General features: G+C 51.8%; 1 protein-coding gene across 1 annotated transcript in view; it reads left to right on the forward strand.

The window, feature by feature from the left end:
- The window catches only part of Slc43a2 (solute carrier family 43 member 2), a 39,646-nt gene extending 25,115 nt beyond the window's left edge, over positions 1-14,531 (forward strand). The window contains exons 6-15 of the mRNA XM_032912100.1: positions 1,474-1,566; positions 3,393-3,526; positions 3,613-3,815; positions 4,121-4,267; positions 6,952-6,963; positions 7,521-7,659; positions 8,863-8,992; positions 11,284-11,357; positions 12,501-12,624; positions 13,059-14,531. Coding sequence (XP_032767991.1) covers positions 1,474-1,566; positions 3,393-3,526; positions 3,613-3,815; positions 4,121-4,267; positions 6,952-6,963; positions 7,521-7,659; positions 8,863-8,992; positions 11,284-11,357; positions 12,501-12,624; positions 13,059-13,220 — 1,218 coding nt within the window. The 3' untranslated portion in view covers positions 13,221-14,531. The remainder of the gene's footprint in view (positions 1-1,473; positions 1,567-3,392; positions 3,527-3,612; positions 3,816-4,120; positions 4,268-6,951; positions 6,964-7,520; positions 7,660-8,862; positions 8,993-11,283; positions 11,358-12,500; positions 12,625-13,058) is intronic.
- The last annotated feature ends 984 nt before the right edge of the window (positions 14,532-15,515 follow it).

Consider the following 15,515-nt stretch of genomic DNA (forward strand, 5'->3'; position numbering starts at 1 on the left):
CTGAGTGTGCTTAGGCTATAGTCATGATGATTAAACAAAAAGGACCCCGGACAATAAGAAAAGGAGCATTGCCTAGGCCCACACTCACTAGATGAATTTAGTGAGATAGGTGGACATAGCTCTCGAGAATGTCCCCAGCACCAAGAGCGCTGTTGATGACATGGTAACAGGCTCCTGAGCTGGAAGAAGACATGGGGCTACTTGTGGGCAGGGCTTACTTTGCTCCAGTTGGAATCCATCCGTGCTTAGTTTTTTTGGGTTTTCTAGAAAGGGTTTCTCTGTGTATCCCTGGCTGTCTTGGAACTCACTCTGTAGACCAGGCTGGCCTCAAACTCAAGAGATCCACCTGCCTCCGCCTCCTTTGTGCTGGGATTAAAGGTGCTTACCACCATGCCTAGCATTTTTGTAAGCTATTTTATTTATTTGTATGAGTGCTTTGTCCCTGTGTATGAGTGTATGTACATGGTGGATGCAGTACACAGAGGCCAGAAGAAGGTGTTGAAGTAAAGGATGACTGTGAGCTCCCTACTCTGTCAGTCCTGACAACCAAACCCAGATCCTCTGAAAGAGCGATAAGCGCTCGTAACTCCTGAGCCATGGGCCCAGCTCAGGTTGTGGTGTCTTAGCAGGACTGAGTTTCCGCAGAATCACTGAGGGTTGGCCTTGAAGTCATCTCAGATGGGCCTGGTCTTGCTTTGCACCCATGCTCAGAGTGGTCGTGTTAAAAACAGCCAGAGCCTTCCTAATCCTGGCGTTCTGGAGGTGCTAGGTGTCTCCCAGGCTAGTGTCAAGTTGGAACAAATCCTCTACTTACACTAAACAACTCAGGCAGGAATTGGGGAACCACCTGTCTTGTTAGGACCGTGATTGGCACCTTCCGGAAACACTCTCAAAACCAAAAGCAGCTTTTGCTGACATCTGGTCTTTCTGGGACGCTGATACTTTTATTTATAAAATGACACTCATTCCCCAAATAGATTCTTATTTTTAACGGGCTTTCTTCCTTTGAGGGGTGCTTAAGGCTCACGGTTCTGCTCTCTGCCACCTCCTTCAAACACAGCAACTATGGTAAGGGCCCCGGTCTGTGTCAGGAGTGGTGAGGCAGTTTGCAGACAGTCTTGTCTTTTCTCCATCTCTGTCTGGGAAGGAAAGAAAACTTGCCATTGATTCGTGGCAGTTGCCTAGATTGCTGTGCTGTGAATTCCACAGAGGGAGAGTAACTGAGGCTCGGCCCGGCCACTGCTAGCTGCTCACTTCCCTTCTCCCTAAGGGGATTCCGACTCAGCCCTGGACAGCTATGAATACAGCGTAACACCAAGTCATAAAGCTTACTTAGAACCTCCTTGGTGTTCTTGTAAGCTCAATTGCGTAGTTCTCTGGTATGAATTTGCAGATGATGGTGTTGTGTCACAATGTCAAAAGGTGAGATGTACCTGTGACCTAAGCCTGCCTTTCTTCCATCCATCCCCTCAGCTGCCCAATATGTTCGGTGACCTTCGGTCCACATTTATTGCCTTGATGATCGGATCCTACGCTTCCTCAGCAGTTACCTTCCCAGGAATCAAGGTGAGGGTGTGACCAGCCCATGTCTCTCCACTTCCTAACTCAGGCTTTTTCCTAGGCCTTAGGCAGAGGCCTCTACCTAGGCCACTGCAGTGTCATTGTGAACACTAAGGGGTGGCCCCTTAACTGCCCCTCCCACCTAGGCAGGATGCACCTGGCACCACGGGAGCAAGAGAAAAGAAAACCCCTGGGCCCTGGAAGAGGGGAGCTTGAGTGTTGTTCTGTGGTGTGTGACCCCAGGCAGGGGGAGGGAAGGTAGGGTGAGGGAACTTGCCTGTTGATGTTGGGCTGTTGCTGCCCATTAGCCAGAGCTCCGCCGTCCGTCCGCCAAGTTGGTTCAGCTGTTTCCCTCCCAGGCAGGATTCTGAGCCCGTGGAAGTCACATGGCATCAGGAAGAAGCCTAGGCTCAGAATCTCCTAGGCTCGGGTACCTCTCCTATTCTGTTGCTCTGTCAGGGTGTCACCAAGAGCTCTTTTCTCCCCAAGCACTGGCATCAAGATGAAGCCCACTTCAGGGCAATGGGGTGCTGTGATGAAAAGAGGGGTCCTCAGATATAGGCTGGGAACCCTGGGTCCGTGTGCTGGGTGGTAGGAATCTGACCAGTCACCCTGTGAACTTCTTGCTCCTGGAGGAAGCAGAAGCTCCTTGGCTTCCGTGTATAAGTGACAGCCTCCACTTAGGGAGCTGGGCAGATACATGCTAAGGCACTTAGAAAACTCTCACATTGGGTCTGGGAAGAAATGGGGATGATCAAGACAGCCCTATGGGGGCTGGAAAGATAGCTCAGTGGTTAAGAGCACTGATTGCTCTTCCAGAGGATCTGAGTTCAAATCCCAGCAATCACATGGTGACTCACAACCATCTGTAATGAGATCTGATGCCCTCTTCTGGTGTGTCTGAAGATAGCTACAGTGTACTCATATATAATAAATAAATAAATCTTAAAAAAAAAAACAAAACAAAGCAAAAAATAAGCCTAGGGGCACAGGCCTGCACTCATGACTACTAAGGAAGCTGAGGCAGGAGGGGATGGAAAGTCCAAGAGCAACCTGGGCAAGTTAGTCTCTACTTGTCTCTAAAAGGGCCATGAGTAAAATTTATTGGTAGACAGTTGGCAAGCACACAGGAGGCCCCAAGTTCAATCTGGTACTTAAGAAAAGAAAGTAGTCATTGGTGCTAAAATGCTTGGCCCTCTGCCCTCTGCCCTCTGCCCTCTGCCCTCTGCCCGCTGCCAGGATCATCACTAACCTTGGCCGAAGCACTCTCCCAGTGTAGCATCAACACCTGTTTCACAGAGGAGCCAAAGGAGCTGCGTCAGTCGGTCTCCCGAGTGTCTGGAGCACCTGCCGTGTGTGTACTTAAAGGCTAGAGAGACATCAGTGGACAGGGCTGGCAAGTTCCTGTCCTGGGGGAACTAGACGGTCAAGCAGAGTAGCCAGGCTGCCTGTGAGCCCAACACTCTGTATGTAGAGGCAGGAGGATCAAGAGTTTGAGGCCGACCAGAGTTATACAGAATTTGTCTTAAAACAGAGAGAAACCTTCAGAAGAAGCAGAAAAACCTTAGCCAGTGCTGATTACTGTGACCCAGAGAGACAGACATGACAGCGATAACTCAGTCACCTCTTAAGATGGTGACATTTGGTTCAGATTGGATTCTAGGTTCAGACAGGTTGAGATTATCAGGACATGGGGGTTCTAATAGCCAAACAGCTCAGCTCACAGGATTGTGCCTTTCTATTCAGCCCAGCGTTGTGAGTGCTTCCCAACTGTCCCCTGCCCAGTGCTCATTCTGCCTTCTCACTGATAACACTGCTCCCTCTCCTGACAGCTCATCTATGACGCTGGGGCCTCCTTCATCGTCATCCTAGTGGTCTGGGCTGGCTGCTCTGGCCTAGTTTTCCTCAACTGTTTCTTCAACTGGCCACTAGAGCCCTTCCCAGGACCAGAGGACATGGACTACTCGTAAGTTAGGCATGTTCTCTGCCCTACCCTCACACCAGCCAGAGTCCCAGGCAGCAACCAACAAACACCCTCCCTGTGGCTGCTAGGGTGAAGATCAAGTTCAGCTGGCTAGGCTTTGACCACAAGATCACAGGGAAGCAGTTCTACAAGCAGGTGACCACAGTGGGGCGCCGGTTGAGCGTGGGCAGCTCCATGAGGACTGCCAAGGAGCAAGCTGCCCTGCAGGAGGGCCACAAGCTGTGTCTATCCACCGTGGACCTGGAGGTGAAGTGCCAGCCGGATGCTGCAGGTACCCAGAGCACAACTCTCCCCTTCCAGGTTGGCTCAAGAGGTCTGGGGGCAGGGGGAGGGTTATCCACACTTACACTGCAGGTGCAGCCCACAGCCCCCTTGATCCGGAATCACTGGCTGAGGCTCTGTATCCTCTGGGTATCCTCTCACCGCATGCCTAGTCTGTCTTAAAGGGGGACAGACACATACACAGAGCTTAGGGAGTCTGCTGATGAGCATCAAGACCATAGACCTCAGCAGGGCTCTTTGCTGTCCCTCACCTCCAGCGGAGTCCACACATTGAGCCTTCTTCCCTCTCCACAGCAGCCCCCTCGTTCATGCACAGTGTGTTCAGCCCCATCCTGCTGCTCAGCCTGGTCACCATGTGTGTCACACAGCTACGACTCATCTTCTACATGGGGGCCATGAACAGCATCCTTGAGTTCCTGGTCAGCGGGGACCAGAAGACAGGTAAGTGTGCCCTGGGCCTTCTTTGATGCATCCCTCCAGGGTAGGGCAGTGCTGTTACTCTCACCAGCCCAACAAACCCCTCCATCCCCTCCAGCTGACGTACTGTGTGACCCAGATCAGCAGGCCTGCTAACTTGTCGGGGCTGAGCTGTTCCCTCATGTCCACATCAGGGGTTTCCCGGCTAAGAAGGGAGAGGACTGAAATAGCACTGTGTCTAGGGCATGCGATGAATGTTTCCAGTGCCACTGGGGAGGGCGGAGGGCTTCGACAGTGCTGAAAACACTACCCAGAGCAGAAGACCAGCCCCACCCAGTCACCCAGTCACATCCCTGTTCCGAAGGGACTGGCTTGGCATTTGGACACCTTGGGGGCTGAGGGAGGACCTTTGTCCCAACTGAGGACTCAGGGTCCAGTGAGGGCCCATTCTGATCGATGTCCCTCCCTGGGAACTAGGGAAAACAAGCTTCTCAGGAACGAAGTACTCTGGTTGAGGCTTGTTCACTCTGGGAAACAGAACTGATAACCCACAGGAAAACAGCAGCAGGTCTTGAGCTGACAAGGGGCTTTGCTTCGCAGAGAAAGTCAGTCCTTCCCCAGGGCCTGGCTGACTCAGCTTTAGTCATCCTGAGCAAGCAGGACAAACACACAGGCAAATCCTCTCTGTTGGCAGTCTCGCCAGCCTGCCACTTTCTTTTGTTGGCTAACTTGTTTTTACCGAGGGAAAGATAACGCAGTCCTTGCAAGGAGCCAACATACCAGTGTTCCGCAGGGACAGGAAGGCCTGCTTTCACAGAGGGAAACACTCCAGGCACCTCATGGCTTCTCGGTGGAGGGGAAAAGTGGAAAGAAGCCTAATGTAATAAGCAAGAAAATCATGGGGCACAGTGATGGCCTCGTGGTCCTTATGGGAGAAAACGGCCTTAAACTTTGCTTAATCCAGTGATAATTTCTTGACTTACTTTTTTTTTTTTTTTTTCTGGAGCTGGGGACCAAACCCAGGGCCTTGCGTTTGCTAGGCAAGCGCTCTACCACTGAGCTAAATCCCCAACCATTTCTTGACTTTTTATTTGTTTGTTTCAAGACTGTGTTTCTCTGTGTAGCCCTGGCTGGCTTAGAACTCACTCTGTAGACCAGGCTGGCCTCCAACCTACGGAGATTCCCCTGCCTCTGCTTCTCAGGAGCTGATGGGATCAAAGGTGTGCACACCACTGTCTGGCAATAATTTCCTGACATTATACCCTTGGAACTTTTTTTTTTTTTTTAAAGAGTCTTGAGCAAAAATGTGGCTCACATGGTAGAATGCTTTCTTAGGGTTCATGACACCTGCACCACATAAATCGGCGGGCACAGTGATGGCTGCCTGTGATCCCAGCACTCCAGAGGTGGAAGGAGAAAGATGTTCAAAGTCGTCAGAGATTGCAGAGCACATTGGAGGCCCGCACGGGTTAGGGAGAGCATATCTGGATGGGTCTTGCTTGCTGCTTTGCTTAGCCTCTCAGGTACCTTCCTGCTTCAGTCTCCTGTAGCTATGACTACAAGTGTGGGTCACCCTACCTAGTAGAACATTTTTGGTTTTTTTTTCTTTTTGTTTTGTTTGTTTGTTGTTGTTGTTGTTGTTGAGATGTGATAGGCTAGGTTGGCGTGGAACTCGCTTAGTAGACCGGTTGGCTTCAGATAGTAGTAGGTAATCCTCCTGTCTCAGCCAAGGACTGGAATTACCATCGTACTCAGCTTAATCTTCTGGTATTTCACTTAAATAAAAATCTTTTGCTGGGACCAGCTCAGCAGGCAAACATGCTTGCTGCTCATGAGGAAGTCAGGGCACAGTGGTCAGGAGTTGGCTCTTCTTCCCCTGTGGATTTAATTCCAGCTCAGGCAGAAGCAGGTAACCTCTGTGGGTTCAAGGCCAGCCTGGTCTACAGAGAGAGTTCTATCTAGGACAGCCATGGCTACACAAAAAAAAGACAAAACAGAAAAAAAAAAAAAATGGCAATTCTGATACACTCCCACAATCTCAGGTGCTAGGCAGAGTGAGGCAGGAAGATTATGATTTCCAGTCCAGTTTGGCTACACAATAAAACCTTATCTAAAACAAAAACAAACAAACAAAAAACCTGTCAGCTTCAAGAAGTAGAGGGGCTCAGGAGAAGTCTGGATTCTAGTAGACAGGCGCTATGTTCCTCTCACCTCCAGCACTCACAGACCTAGCTCTGCTCAGAAGGGCTGCGTGGGGTCAGGGAGCTGAAGGAGGAAGCCTGACTGACGGTCTAGGGAGACTGGTGTCAGATGACCACATGCCTGGCATGGATCCTTTGACCTTTCCTTCTCTCTGAGTGCAGCAGGAGGTAACAGTGACAGAGCAGCTCTCCCACAGGGCCACATGGTAGAACTCTGAGTCTACCCGGCCTTCTGCCTTTAATTATACCACTTCCTCATCATGGTGCCCAGACCGGGGCCATAGGTCTGACACACCAGCCTGCTCATGATGAGCAGCCAGGGGACTATCAGCTGGGCTGGGCTCTCTTTCACATCCAACCTGGAGCTGGAGTGGGCGAGGCCTTCATTGAGTGCTCTGGGGGAGAGGGACTCTCAGGAAGCGGGGTGTATGTTGTCCTGTCTCATTCGTACCTTCTGCCACTGACCCCTCTCCTTTCTGCTTTTCCACCTTTGCACTCTCGATGAAGTGATGGCGACTGGTAAGCCAGGGGCATTGTCAGGGAACGTTACACCCCCTCAGTACCCTCTGCTCAGCCCACAGGCTTCTTGCCTCAAATAACAAACATCCCTCTTGACTCAACTGGTGGGGTAAGGGTAGAACATTCAGCGGTCAACTATTTTTTGTCCCCCACCTCTTTAATTTTAAGTCTCTTTGAAGACAGAAGCCCTGACATCTGAGTCTCTGGGAGTGGTGCCTTCCTGGGGGCAGAGAAGAATGGTCAGTCACATATAAAGCCCCAGTTATGGACATTGGTGATTTTGTGGTTTCCAAGTCAGAGTGACTTCCTGAGACTTTGGAGGGTGGGTCATTGTGACATGCTGGATTTCAATAGCTGTTTCTGGGGAAGCAACAGATGCTTAGAGCAGAAAATTGGCCTTTGTTCTAGCTTTGATTTGAGAAGTTCAGGTCTGTAGGTTCCCTGCAACCCGCAGTGACCAAGAGGTTGCAAGGCAGACTCTGAAGACCCATAGAGTCCACTCACGCCTCCCCAGGGCTGTGCCCGGTGCTCCCGTGACATGCTGTATTCTTCCCCAGTTGCCCTCTACACCTCCATCTTCGGCGCACTCCAGCTGCTCTGCCTGCTGACGGCTCCTGTCATCGGCTACATCATGGACTGGAGGCTAAAAGAGTGTGAAGATACTTCTGAGGAGCCTGAGGAGAAAGATGGCGCTCAGTACGTAGGCCACAGCCCACTTGCAGCTTGCAGACAGCCGGGATAGATATGGGCAGGGCCTGGTGGGCAGGAGGGGACCCTTGCAAGCTCCGCACCTGTTGTTCCCACCTCTGTGGACATTTTCTGATAGGATGATGTTGGGAGATGCTGAGCTAGATGAAAGCAGAGGAAGCCCAGGGCCGCAGGCTGTCACTCACGTCACTGGCACAAGCCCCACAAGGGGGCTATCTTAAAGCTACTTGCCACTGGGGTTCATTCCACACTTGAGCTGTAGGCCGCCCTAACTGAGCGTGCTAATGATGTGCTGACTACGAAGATTAAACAAGCCTCTGGAGTCCTGCTTTATGGAAGGGCTGGGCTCTGAGATCAGAGGATGAGTTAAATGCTGTAGTCTACAACCCCGTCACATGATAGGCTGTTATTTATTGTGTCAGGCTCACTGCCAAGCATTTAACACACAATGTCTCGGTTCAGCTTCAGTACCATGATGCAATGTGTGTTAGCATTGTACCCACTTTACAGATGAGGGGACCAGGGCTAGGTGTTTGAGGCTTCTTCCAGAGGTGGTAAAGTTAAAGCGGTGGGCCCAGAATTGCTGCCTTCCTTCGCATTTTTGCTGTTTGTCCTGTGATCATCCGTGGGGTTTCAGTGTGGGTGGCGTGGCTGGAATCAGTAATAGTTAATCCACAAGGAAATAATTACAGAGACTCTCTGTTATCTAGGTTAGGCCCTAGAGCCAAAAGGCTATTTGCCATCCTGGTTCCATCTGCTGTGTATTTGTTCCCCTCACCCTGTCCTGCCCCACAAGGCGAAACCAACACACTGCACTCCCTTATCTGGCTTGTTACCAGCTTCCTGCAGGATACCGGTGCACTGAGGCTTTGCTGGTCCTCCTCGCAGGGGTGCTCCTGCTCCTCCCCCTCCCTGCCATCCAGGCTCACTAAGCAGGGCTGTGAGGGGTGGGGAGTGAGAGTGGGAAGGTGGGGTGGGGATGGGGGTGGTGAAGCTGTCTTCTCAGCTGTGAGAGCTTCCATTTGAATCAGCCTCCACTCAACTGAGACAGCAGCCCTGCCAGTGTCCTCCTGCTGGGCTAAGTTGTGGCTGAGTGGCCTGGGATCAGTCCACACACTGGGATCCCTGAAGTCTTGACTTTTTGGAGAGGGCCCACCTTTTCCACCCTAAGTCCTGTGCCCTTCTCTACAGAGGTGAAAAGAAGCAGAAGCGAGACAGGCAGATTCAGAAAATCACCAATGCCATGCGGGCCTTCGCCTTTACGAACGTGCTGCTCGTGGGTTTTGGGGTGACCTGCCTCATTCCTAATCTGCCTCTACAGGTATGTGTGGGGGAGGGAAGACCATGTTGGGGACGGGACACAAATGAGGGGTTTTTAGAGACTAAAACGCGTATTCATTCAGTCTGGCCATCCACCAATATTTGCTGGGGTCCACCTAGCCTCCTCCACTCCACAGCCCAGGGCTTGAGAAGGACGGTGAGCTGTGAACACCAGGCTTCTTTCACAGGACTCTTCTCCAAGAAGGCTTTGTTCTTCTCTGTCCTCGGGCACCTTGCATGCCACGGGTACCACCATCGTCTGTTTCCTGGAACTGGATGGTCTTGCATTTCCTCAGACAGTTGAAATCTGATGTCTATAGAGGTTTTGGCCAAGGCTGGGTGGGTGTGGTGGTGTACACTTGCAACCCCAGCACTCTCAATGGCAGAGACAGCAGTGTCCACATGACTGGGATCCTGGAGAGAACAGACAATGACTGGGCCCGGCTTGGTGTCAGGGTTCAAAGGTTTAATTCCTTTATACAAGATTTCTTTTGTCTTCTGAGACAGAGTTTCTCTGTAGCCCAGGCTGGCCTCAGACTTGATCCTTCTACCCTAGCCCTTCAAGTGCTAGGATTCCAAGAACGTACCTCCATGCTCTGCCCCGCACTAGATTTCTGAGTTTTCTAAAACCCGACTTGCTGAGTTTGTAAGCCAAGTAGACTTTGCACCTGCCCCCACCCTTTGGTCTGTGAAAACATTGTACAGTTTGTCTGGGCCCGGGTCCCAGATTTACAAGGTGAAGGAATGCATTTGATAGCATTGCTTCCAGTGGGCGTAGCCCAAGTGCATCATCGTCTCACACCAGCTCTGGAAACGAAGAGGCTCTTTGTTTACAAGGTGCCAGGTGTGGAGCTACGTTGAGCACACAGGTGTGGACACCCACAGGCACTATCACACGTACGTGCTGGTACTGTGTACAGACTGACTAGAGTAAGCCCTGGGAGACTTGCGTCACTTCCAGGTCGGGAGATCCTCGCACATCCTTATCTTGACCATCTTGTCTGATGGAGGGAAGATGTTCAGTGCACAGCAGTCACTGCTGCTCTTTGCTAACGCGGTTTTCATCGAAGGCCACTTCTGAAAAGGCAGCGGTGCATCTGAAGGAGGAGACAGAGCCTGTGCAAACCCACATCTGCAGCGCCTTTCTCAGTGCTGCTGCTGTCAGGAGTAGCCCTGGCCCTTCCACTACCCACACTTCTGGGAGCAGGACCTCCACACAGCACACGTGCATACGTGAAATATATTTCAAAGAGAAAAGCTTATCCCAGCACTCAGGAGGCAGAGGCAGGAGGATCTCTGTGATTTCAAGGCCACCATGGTCTGACTACACAGAAAAACCCTGTCCAAAAAAAAAAAAAAAAGACCTTAAAATATCTTTTCCTGTGCATATGGGCGTTTTACCTACGTGTGTAACTCTGTGTCCCAAATGTGGGACATTGTCTACCAAGGCCAGAAGAAGGCATCAGACTCCCTGGTTGCAGACAGTAGTCAGCTGCCTTGCTGGTGTTGGGAACCTAATGAGATCCTCTGGAAGGCAAGCTGTGCTCTCAACTGCTGGGCCATCTCTCTAGCCTCAATTTACATTATTTTAAGGGGTTGGGGATTTAGCTCAGTGGTAGAGCACTTGCCTAGCAAGCCCAAGGCCCTGGGTTCGGTCCCCAGCTCTGAAAAAAAAGAAAAGGAAGAACATTATTTTAATTATACAAATGAGGACCTAGAGAGATGGTTCAGTGGATGCTCTTGTGCAAGGACCTGAGTTCAGTGCCCAGCACCCACACGGTGCTCAGAACGGTCTGTAATGACAGTTTCAAGGAATCTTCTGTATTCTGGCACAAGGTACACACATGGTGCGCTCATACACATAACTGAAATTGAAATATATGTATTTATACAGGCCTGTGGGTATCAGGCTGTGACTACCAAATTTTTTTTTTTTAATGATGCAAAACGTTTTATCAAGGGTCAGTCATGGTGGCACATAACTTTAATCCCAGCACTGTGGAGGCAGAGGCAAGCAGATCTTTGTGAGTTCAAGGCCAGCCTTGTCTACATAGACAGTTCTAGGGCAGCCAGGGATATACAGTGAGATTTTGCCTCAAAAAACAAAAACAAAAAAATAAACAAAGCAGAACAAAAGAAAACAAGAGAGCATTCTGTACTAGAGAGCTGGTAACATCCAGCTCCGGGTGCCTACCATTCCTATGCCCAAGTCTCCAGAGCCAGAGGGCAAGGACAGAGGAGGTCCTGAGGGTCTGCTGCTCATGCTCTGCTCTCCCTCCTTCCCTCCCTCAGATCTTCTCCTTCGTCCTGCACACAATTGTGCGAGGATTCATCCACTCTGCCGTAGGGGGCCTATATGCTGCCGTGTAAGTCCTGGAAGCTCTGGGTGGTGTGGTGGCCCTAACCCGAGGGGACTGCAGGTAGCACTGAGACCCTGGAACTAGCCTATCCTGCCCCGCTGGCATGTGTCATGTTGTATCGGGACATGTACTAGGTTTCTGCTGTCTGTGTCACAAAGGCCATCATCTGCACCTGACAGCAGGTGAGTCAGATAGGCAGACAGTTGGGTGCCCACAAGCCTTGGCATTTCACACGAAGTGAAATGCTTCAGCTGGGGTCAGTGCCTTCGAGCCCCAGGCATTGCCATTCAGCCAAGTCCTGGCGCTGTCCCTGACTGCTCACTGGGACAGGGTTGGGTTCTGAATGCTTGAAGCTAAATACTAACGTGTAAATAGTCCTCTGCAGGGGCAGTGATATGAGTAACTGGTCCCAGAAAGTCCTGGGCTGTCCTCACCCAGGGCCTCAGAGGGCCATTCGCTGGCCATAACCTCCTTGGACCCCAGCTACAGTGAAACCGACATCTTTTCCAAGAAGCTACACAGTTATTCCCTCTTTTGCCCAGGGCTTGACCCAGAAATTAAAACCCTAGTTCCATCATCCACTGTCTGTGATCACGAATACAGCTCCCTCATACCTCTGAGGCAGAGCCTGGTATTCCCCAAGACTAAGTCCAGAACTCCTTCCCTCTTTAAGCAGCATCCTACAGGGTCATTCCAGGTCCGCCTGTCCCCCGCCTTGTCCCACACCCCCAGGCCTGGAGGAAGTTGTGGCTGCCCTGGCAGAGTATGAGGGAGTCGGGCAAGAGCTGTGATGCTGAGTTTCCGTGATTGTGCAACGCTGCTGGAGAGGGGTACAGCAGAGCCAGGCTCAGCCTCCAACCTGCTCCCGGGAATGTTTCCCAAGCCGCAGCCTCTGCTGGCACCATGCTTCCCACCCTGCTCGTCCCACACCCACAGGCTGAGGGCACATCTGAGTATGGGAGAGGCTTGCTCCAGAGTCTGGAGCCTCAGGGACCTGCACCCAGCCATCCTGAGGCTGATCCCACCTCTCCCTACAGGCACCAGTGCCTCCAGGCAGCCCTGGTTACCAGCATACCTAAGCCAGGCCAGTGAGGGGCTTGGGAAGCCTGTGAACGGTGCTGGCTGTGATGGGTCTCATTACCCCAACAGGTACCCCTCCACGCAGTTCGGTAGCCTCACAGGACTGCAGTCCCTGGTCAGTGCACTCTTTGCTCTCCTACAGCAGCCACTGTTTCTGGCCATGATGGGGCCTCTCGGAGGAGATCCTCTGTGGGTAAGAAGGGTCAGGGTGTCTCTCCATTTTGCTCCTGGGAAGTGGGGCCCAAGGACAGCAGGTAGTGTGGGAATGTTGGACAGTACCCAGTCAGGGATCCCTTGTGATGGTGGCCAGGAAGAAGCAGAAAAATGGCTTCTCTTTGAATCTGATTCTGGGGTGAATCCCAGGCTTTCCATCCAAAGACCAGCACTCTCATCGAGGTGTCAAGGATGGTCCCAGTGCCAGCCCATTCCCTGGAGGCTGCTGAGTGGTACTTGGAGAACTGGGGGATTTAGATGCTGGAATGTGGATTGACAGCTGGGACCTCCTGAAACCTCCTCTTTAGTTTTCAGTCTTTTCTCTGCCCTCCCTTCCCCAAACCTTCGTGTGCGGGAGGGTGCTGCCTTGTGTGAATGGAGCTCCTTCTGACAGCCCACTCCCCACCATCCCAGGTGAACGTGGGTCTGCTCGTCGTGAGCATGCTGGGCTTCTGCCTGCCACTTTACCTGATTTGCTACCGGCGCCAGCTGGAGAGGCAGCTTCAGCAGAGGAGGGAAGACAGCAAGCTGTTCCTTAAGATCAATGGCTCATCCAACCGGGAGGCCTTCGTGTAGTGGGCACCCGCGCCTACCGCCTCAGAGTTGTGGCCTCCTGCCTGTGCTTCAGTGACTGACTGCAGTCATCTCCCTGCCCCAGAGGATCCCGTGTGCTCCCTGGATCCTGCCCTTCACCATACTGGAGCCCATACTTCTTCAAAAAGCCCTGCCCCTGCCGTGGAGTACTGGTGTGGAGGGACAGGAGAAGGCCTGGGACAAATGAACCTCCCACTGCCAGAAGCTGGGCTGCCCTGGCCTGGCTGTCACCCCAGGGGCTCTGCAGTCTTGGGTCTCCATGGAGCCAAGGGGACTTCTCCAGCAAGCATCTTTTTTATTTTTTTTTTTTCTTTTTCACTTATCTGGATTCTGCCTCTTGCCAAAGCAGAGGGGCCTGCCATCCTCTACCCACACTACCTGTCCCTGAGCTGCATGTCTACCAACCACACCCACCTGAGGACAAAGGCTTGCACTGTCTGCACTCCCCTAGCTTGGCCCCTTACCTCCCCTGGCCAGTCTGGCTGCCTGAGGAAGGAAGGACCCGCTTCCTGTTGTTGGTGCTAACCCCTTTGTAATCCCAACATCCCCACCCGCCCCCCTGTGGCTGGTCCCTGGCTCCTTTTTCCCTAGAAGGCCTGAGGAGAAGCCCCGCTGTCTGAGGCTAGGGAAGGAGTGGAGGGCAGAATATTTACACAAAGTCTCAAGAGCCCTGTGTAAGGCTTCTTCCACAGGAGGTGGAGAAGTATATCTCTGCTGCCATGCTTTGTTCCGGGCTGCAACCTGAAGGGAGCTAAGGGGACACCACAAGGGCACCCTTCCACCCACACACAGCTGTTTTTCTGGGGTGAAAATAAGGCTGTGACTGGTAGACATGAAGAGCCAAGCCTAAGTAGGGAAGAGGATTAGTGAGTAACCGAGGGGCGTGTGTTTCTGTGGTACGTGTGTGTGCATGTGTTTATATGGTAGGAGGCTAGCCCCAGGGGCTGCTTTTATCAGAGTGGACCAGACCAGAAGCCAGCGAGTCCTACAGCAGGCTCAAAATGGGAGAGTCAGCCTTGCTTTACGATGGGGACCTGTGCATGGCCGTGTGATCACAGTGCCCCCTGCTGGCAGACTCCATCAGGACACTGGAGCTGCTCATGTGGGAGAAGCCTAGCTGGCCTGCCTGGCTCACTAACCCATCTTACCTTGACAACCCCTAGAAACCCTGAGACCTCTTGGAGTGCCAAGAGGGGTGCGTTGGTTTTTAAGTTTATAGTTTCTCTTTAAGTTTTATCATGATTCTTTTTATGAAGCAATAAATCCATTTTCCTGTTGGTAATGGATGCCCTCACACATAGCAGTTGATTATTGTAGGTGCCTGTTTTATAATTGAGAGGAGAGACAGGGCAAGAGGTTCTGCCAAGAAGAAGAAGAAGAAGCCAGACATTGTGGCACACACTCTAATCCCAGCACTTGGAAAGCTGACGCAGGCAGAGAGTTCGAGGCCAGTCTGGTCTACATGGAGAAGTCTAGGTCTACATAGTCAGAGCCTGTAGATGTTCTGCTAGTGACAAACCCAGCCCAGTCGCACCTAGCTGCTCACCATCTTCCTGAGTGATATATCCAGGGAGGGGCATGGGCAAAGAGAAGCCCTGACTACCCTAGACTCCAGGGAAATGGGGCTGTGCAGAGGTGTGGGTTGTCCTTACTGCTAGCTATCCCAACTACACAGGCCAATCCAGAGCCTTCATATCTGTTTGCTGTCCCCTGTAAACCCGAGGGTTATATGGTGACTCCAGGAGAGTTGTAGGGTAAGTGGCACCTGGTGGAATGAGGGTAGAGACAGCAGAAATGCCCTCAGTCCAAGGGCAGGCTCTGTCGTGGTCGTGGAGTGCCAGGTCTTGGCTTCAATCTGTTCAAACACTAACACATAACTCCCACAACAGTGAGCTAGTAGAAGTCTTTCTCTGAGGCTTCTCATGGCTCGGTGGTAGAACTCATGCTTAACATGACTGAGACCCTAGGTTCTGTGTCCAAAAAGAACCGTATGTGTATTTTCCAAAGCATCTCTCAGAACATTGGTCTGTGAAAATGTCTAGTCAGACGTCAGTCGGGTATGCGGAGTTAAAGTCAGACCTATCTCTTCACAGCAGGGACCCACAGCACTTTCCCCCACCAACCTTAGAGCTGGGCGTAGCACCGGGTGTGGTGTCAGAAAGATCTCTGAATTCAAGCCCAACAATGCTGTGAGTTCCAGGCGAGCCAGAACTAGTCAAAGAGACCCTGTCTTAAACAAACAAACAAAACAAAACAAAAAAAACCCAAGTGTTTGCA

The sequence above is a fragment of the Rattus rattus genome, chromosome 9, assembly GCF_011064425.1.
Source record: "Rattus rattus isolate New Zealand chromosome 9, Rrattus_CSIRO_v1, whole genome shotgun sequence".
Lineage (NCBI taxonomy): Eukaryota > Metazoa > Chordata > Mammalia > Rodentia > Muridae > Rattus > Rattus rattus.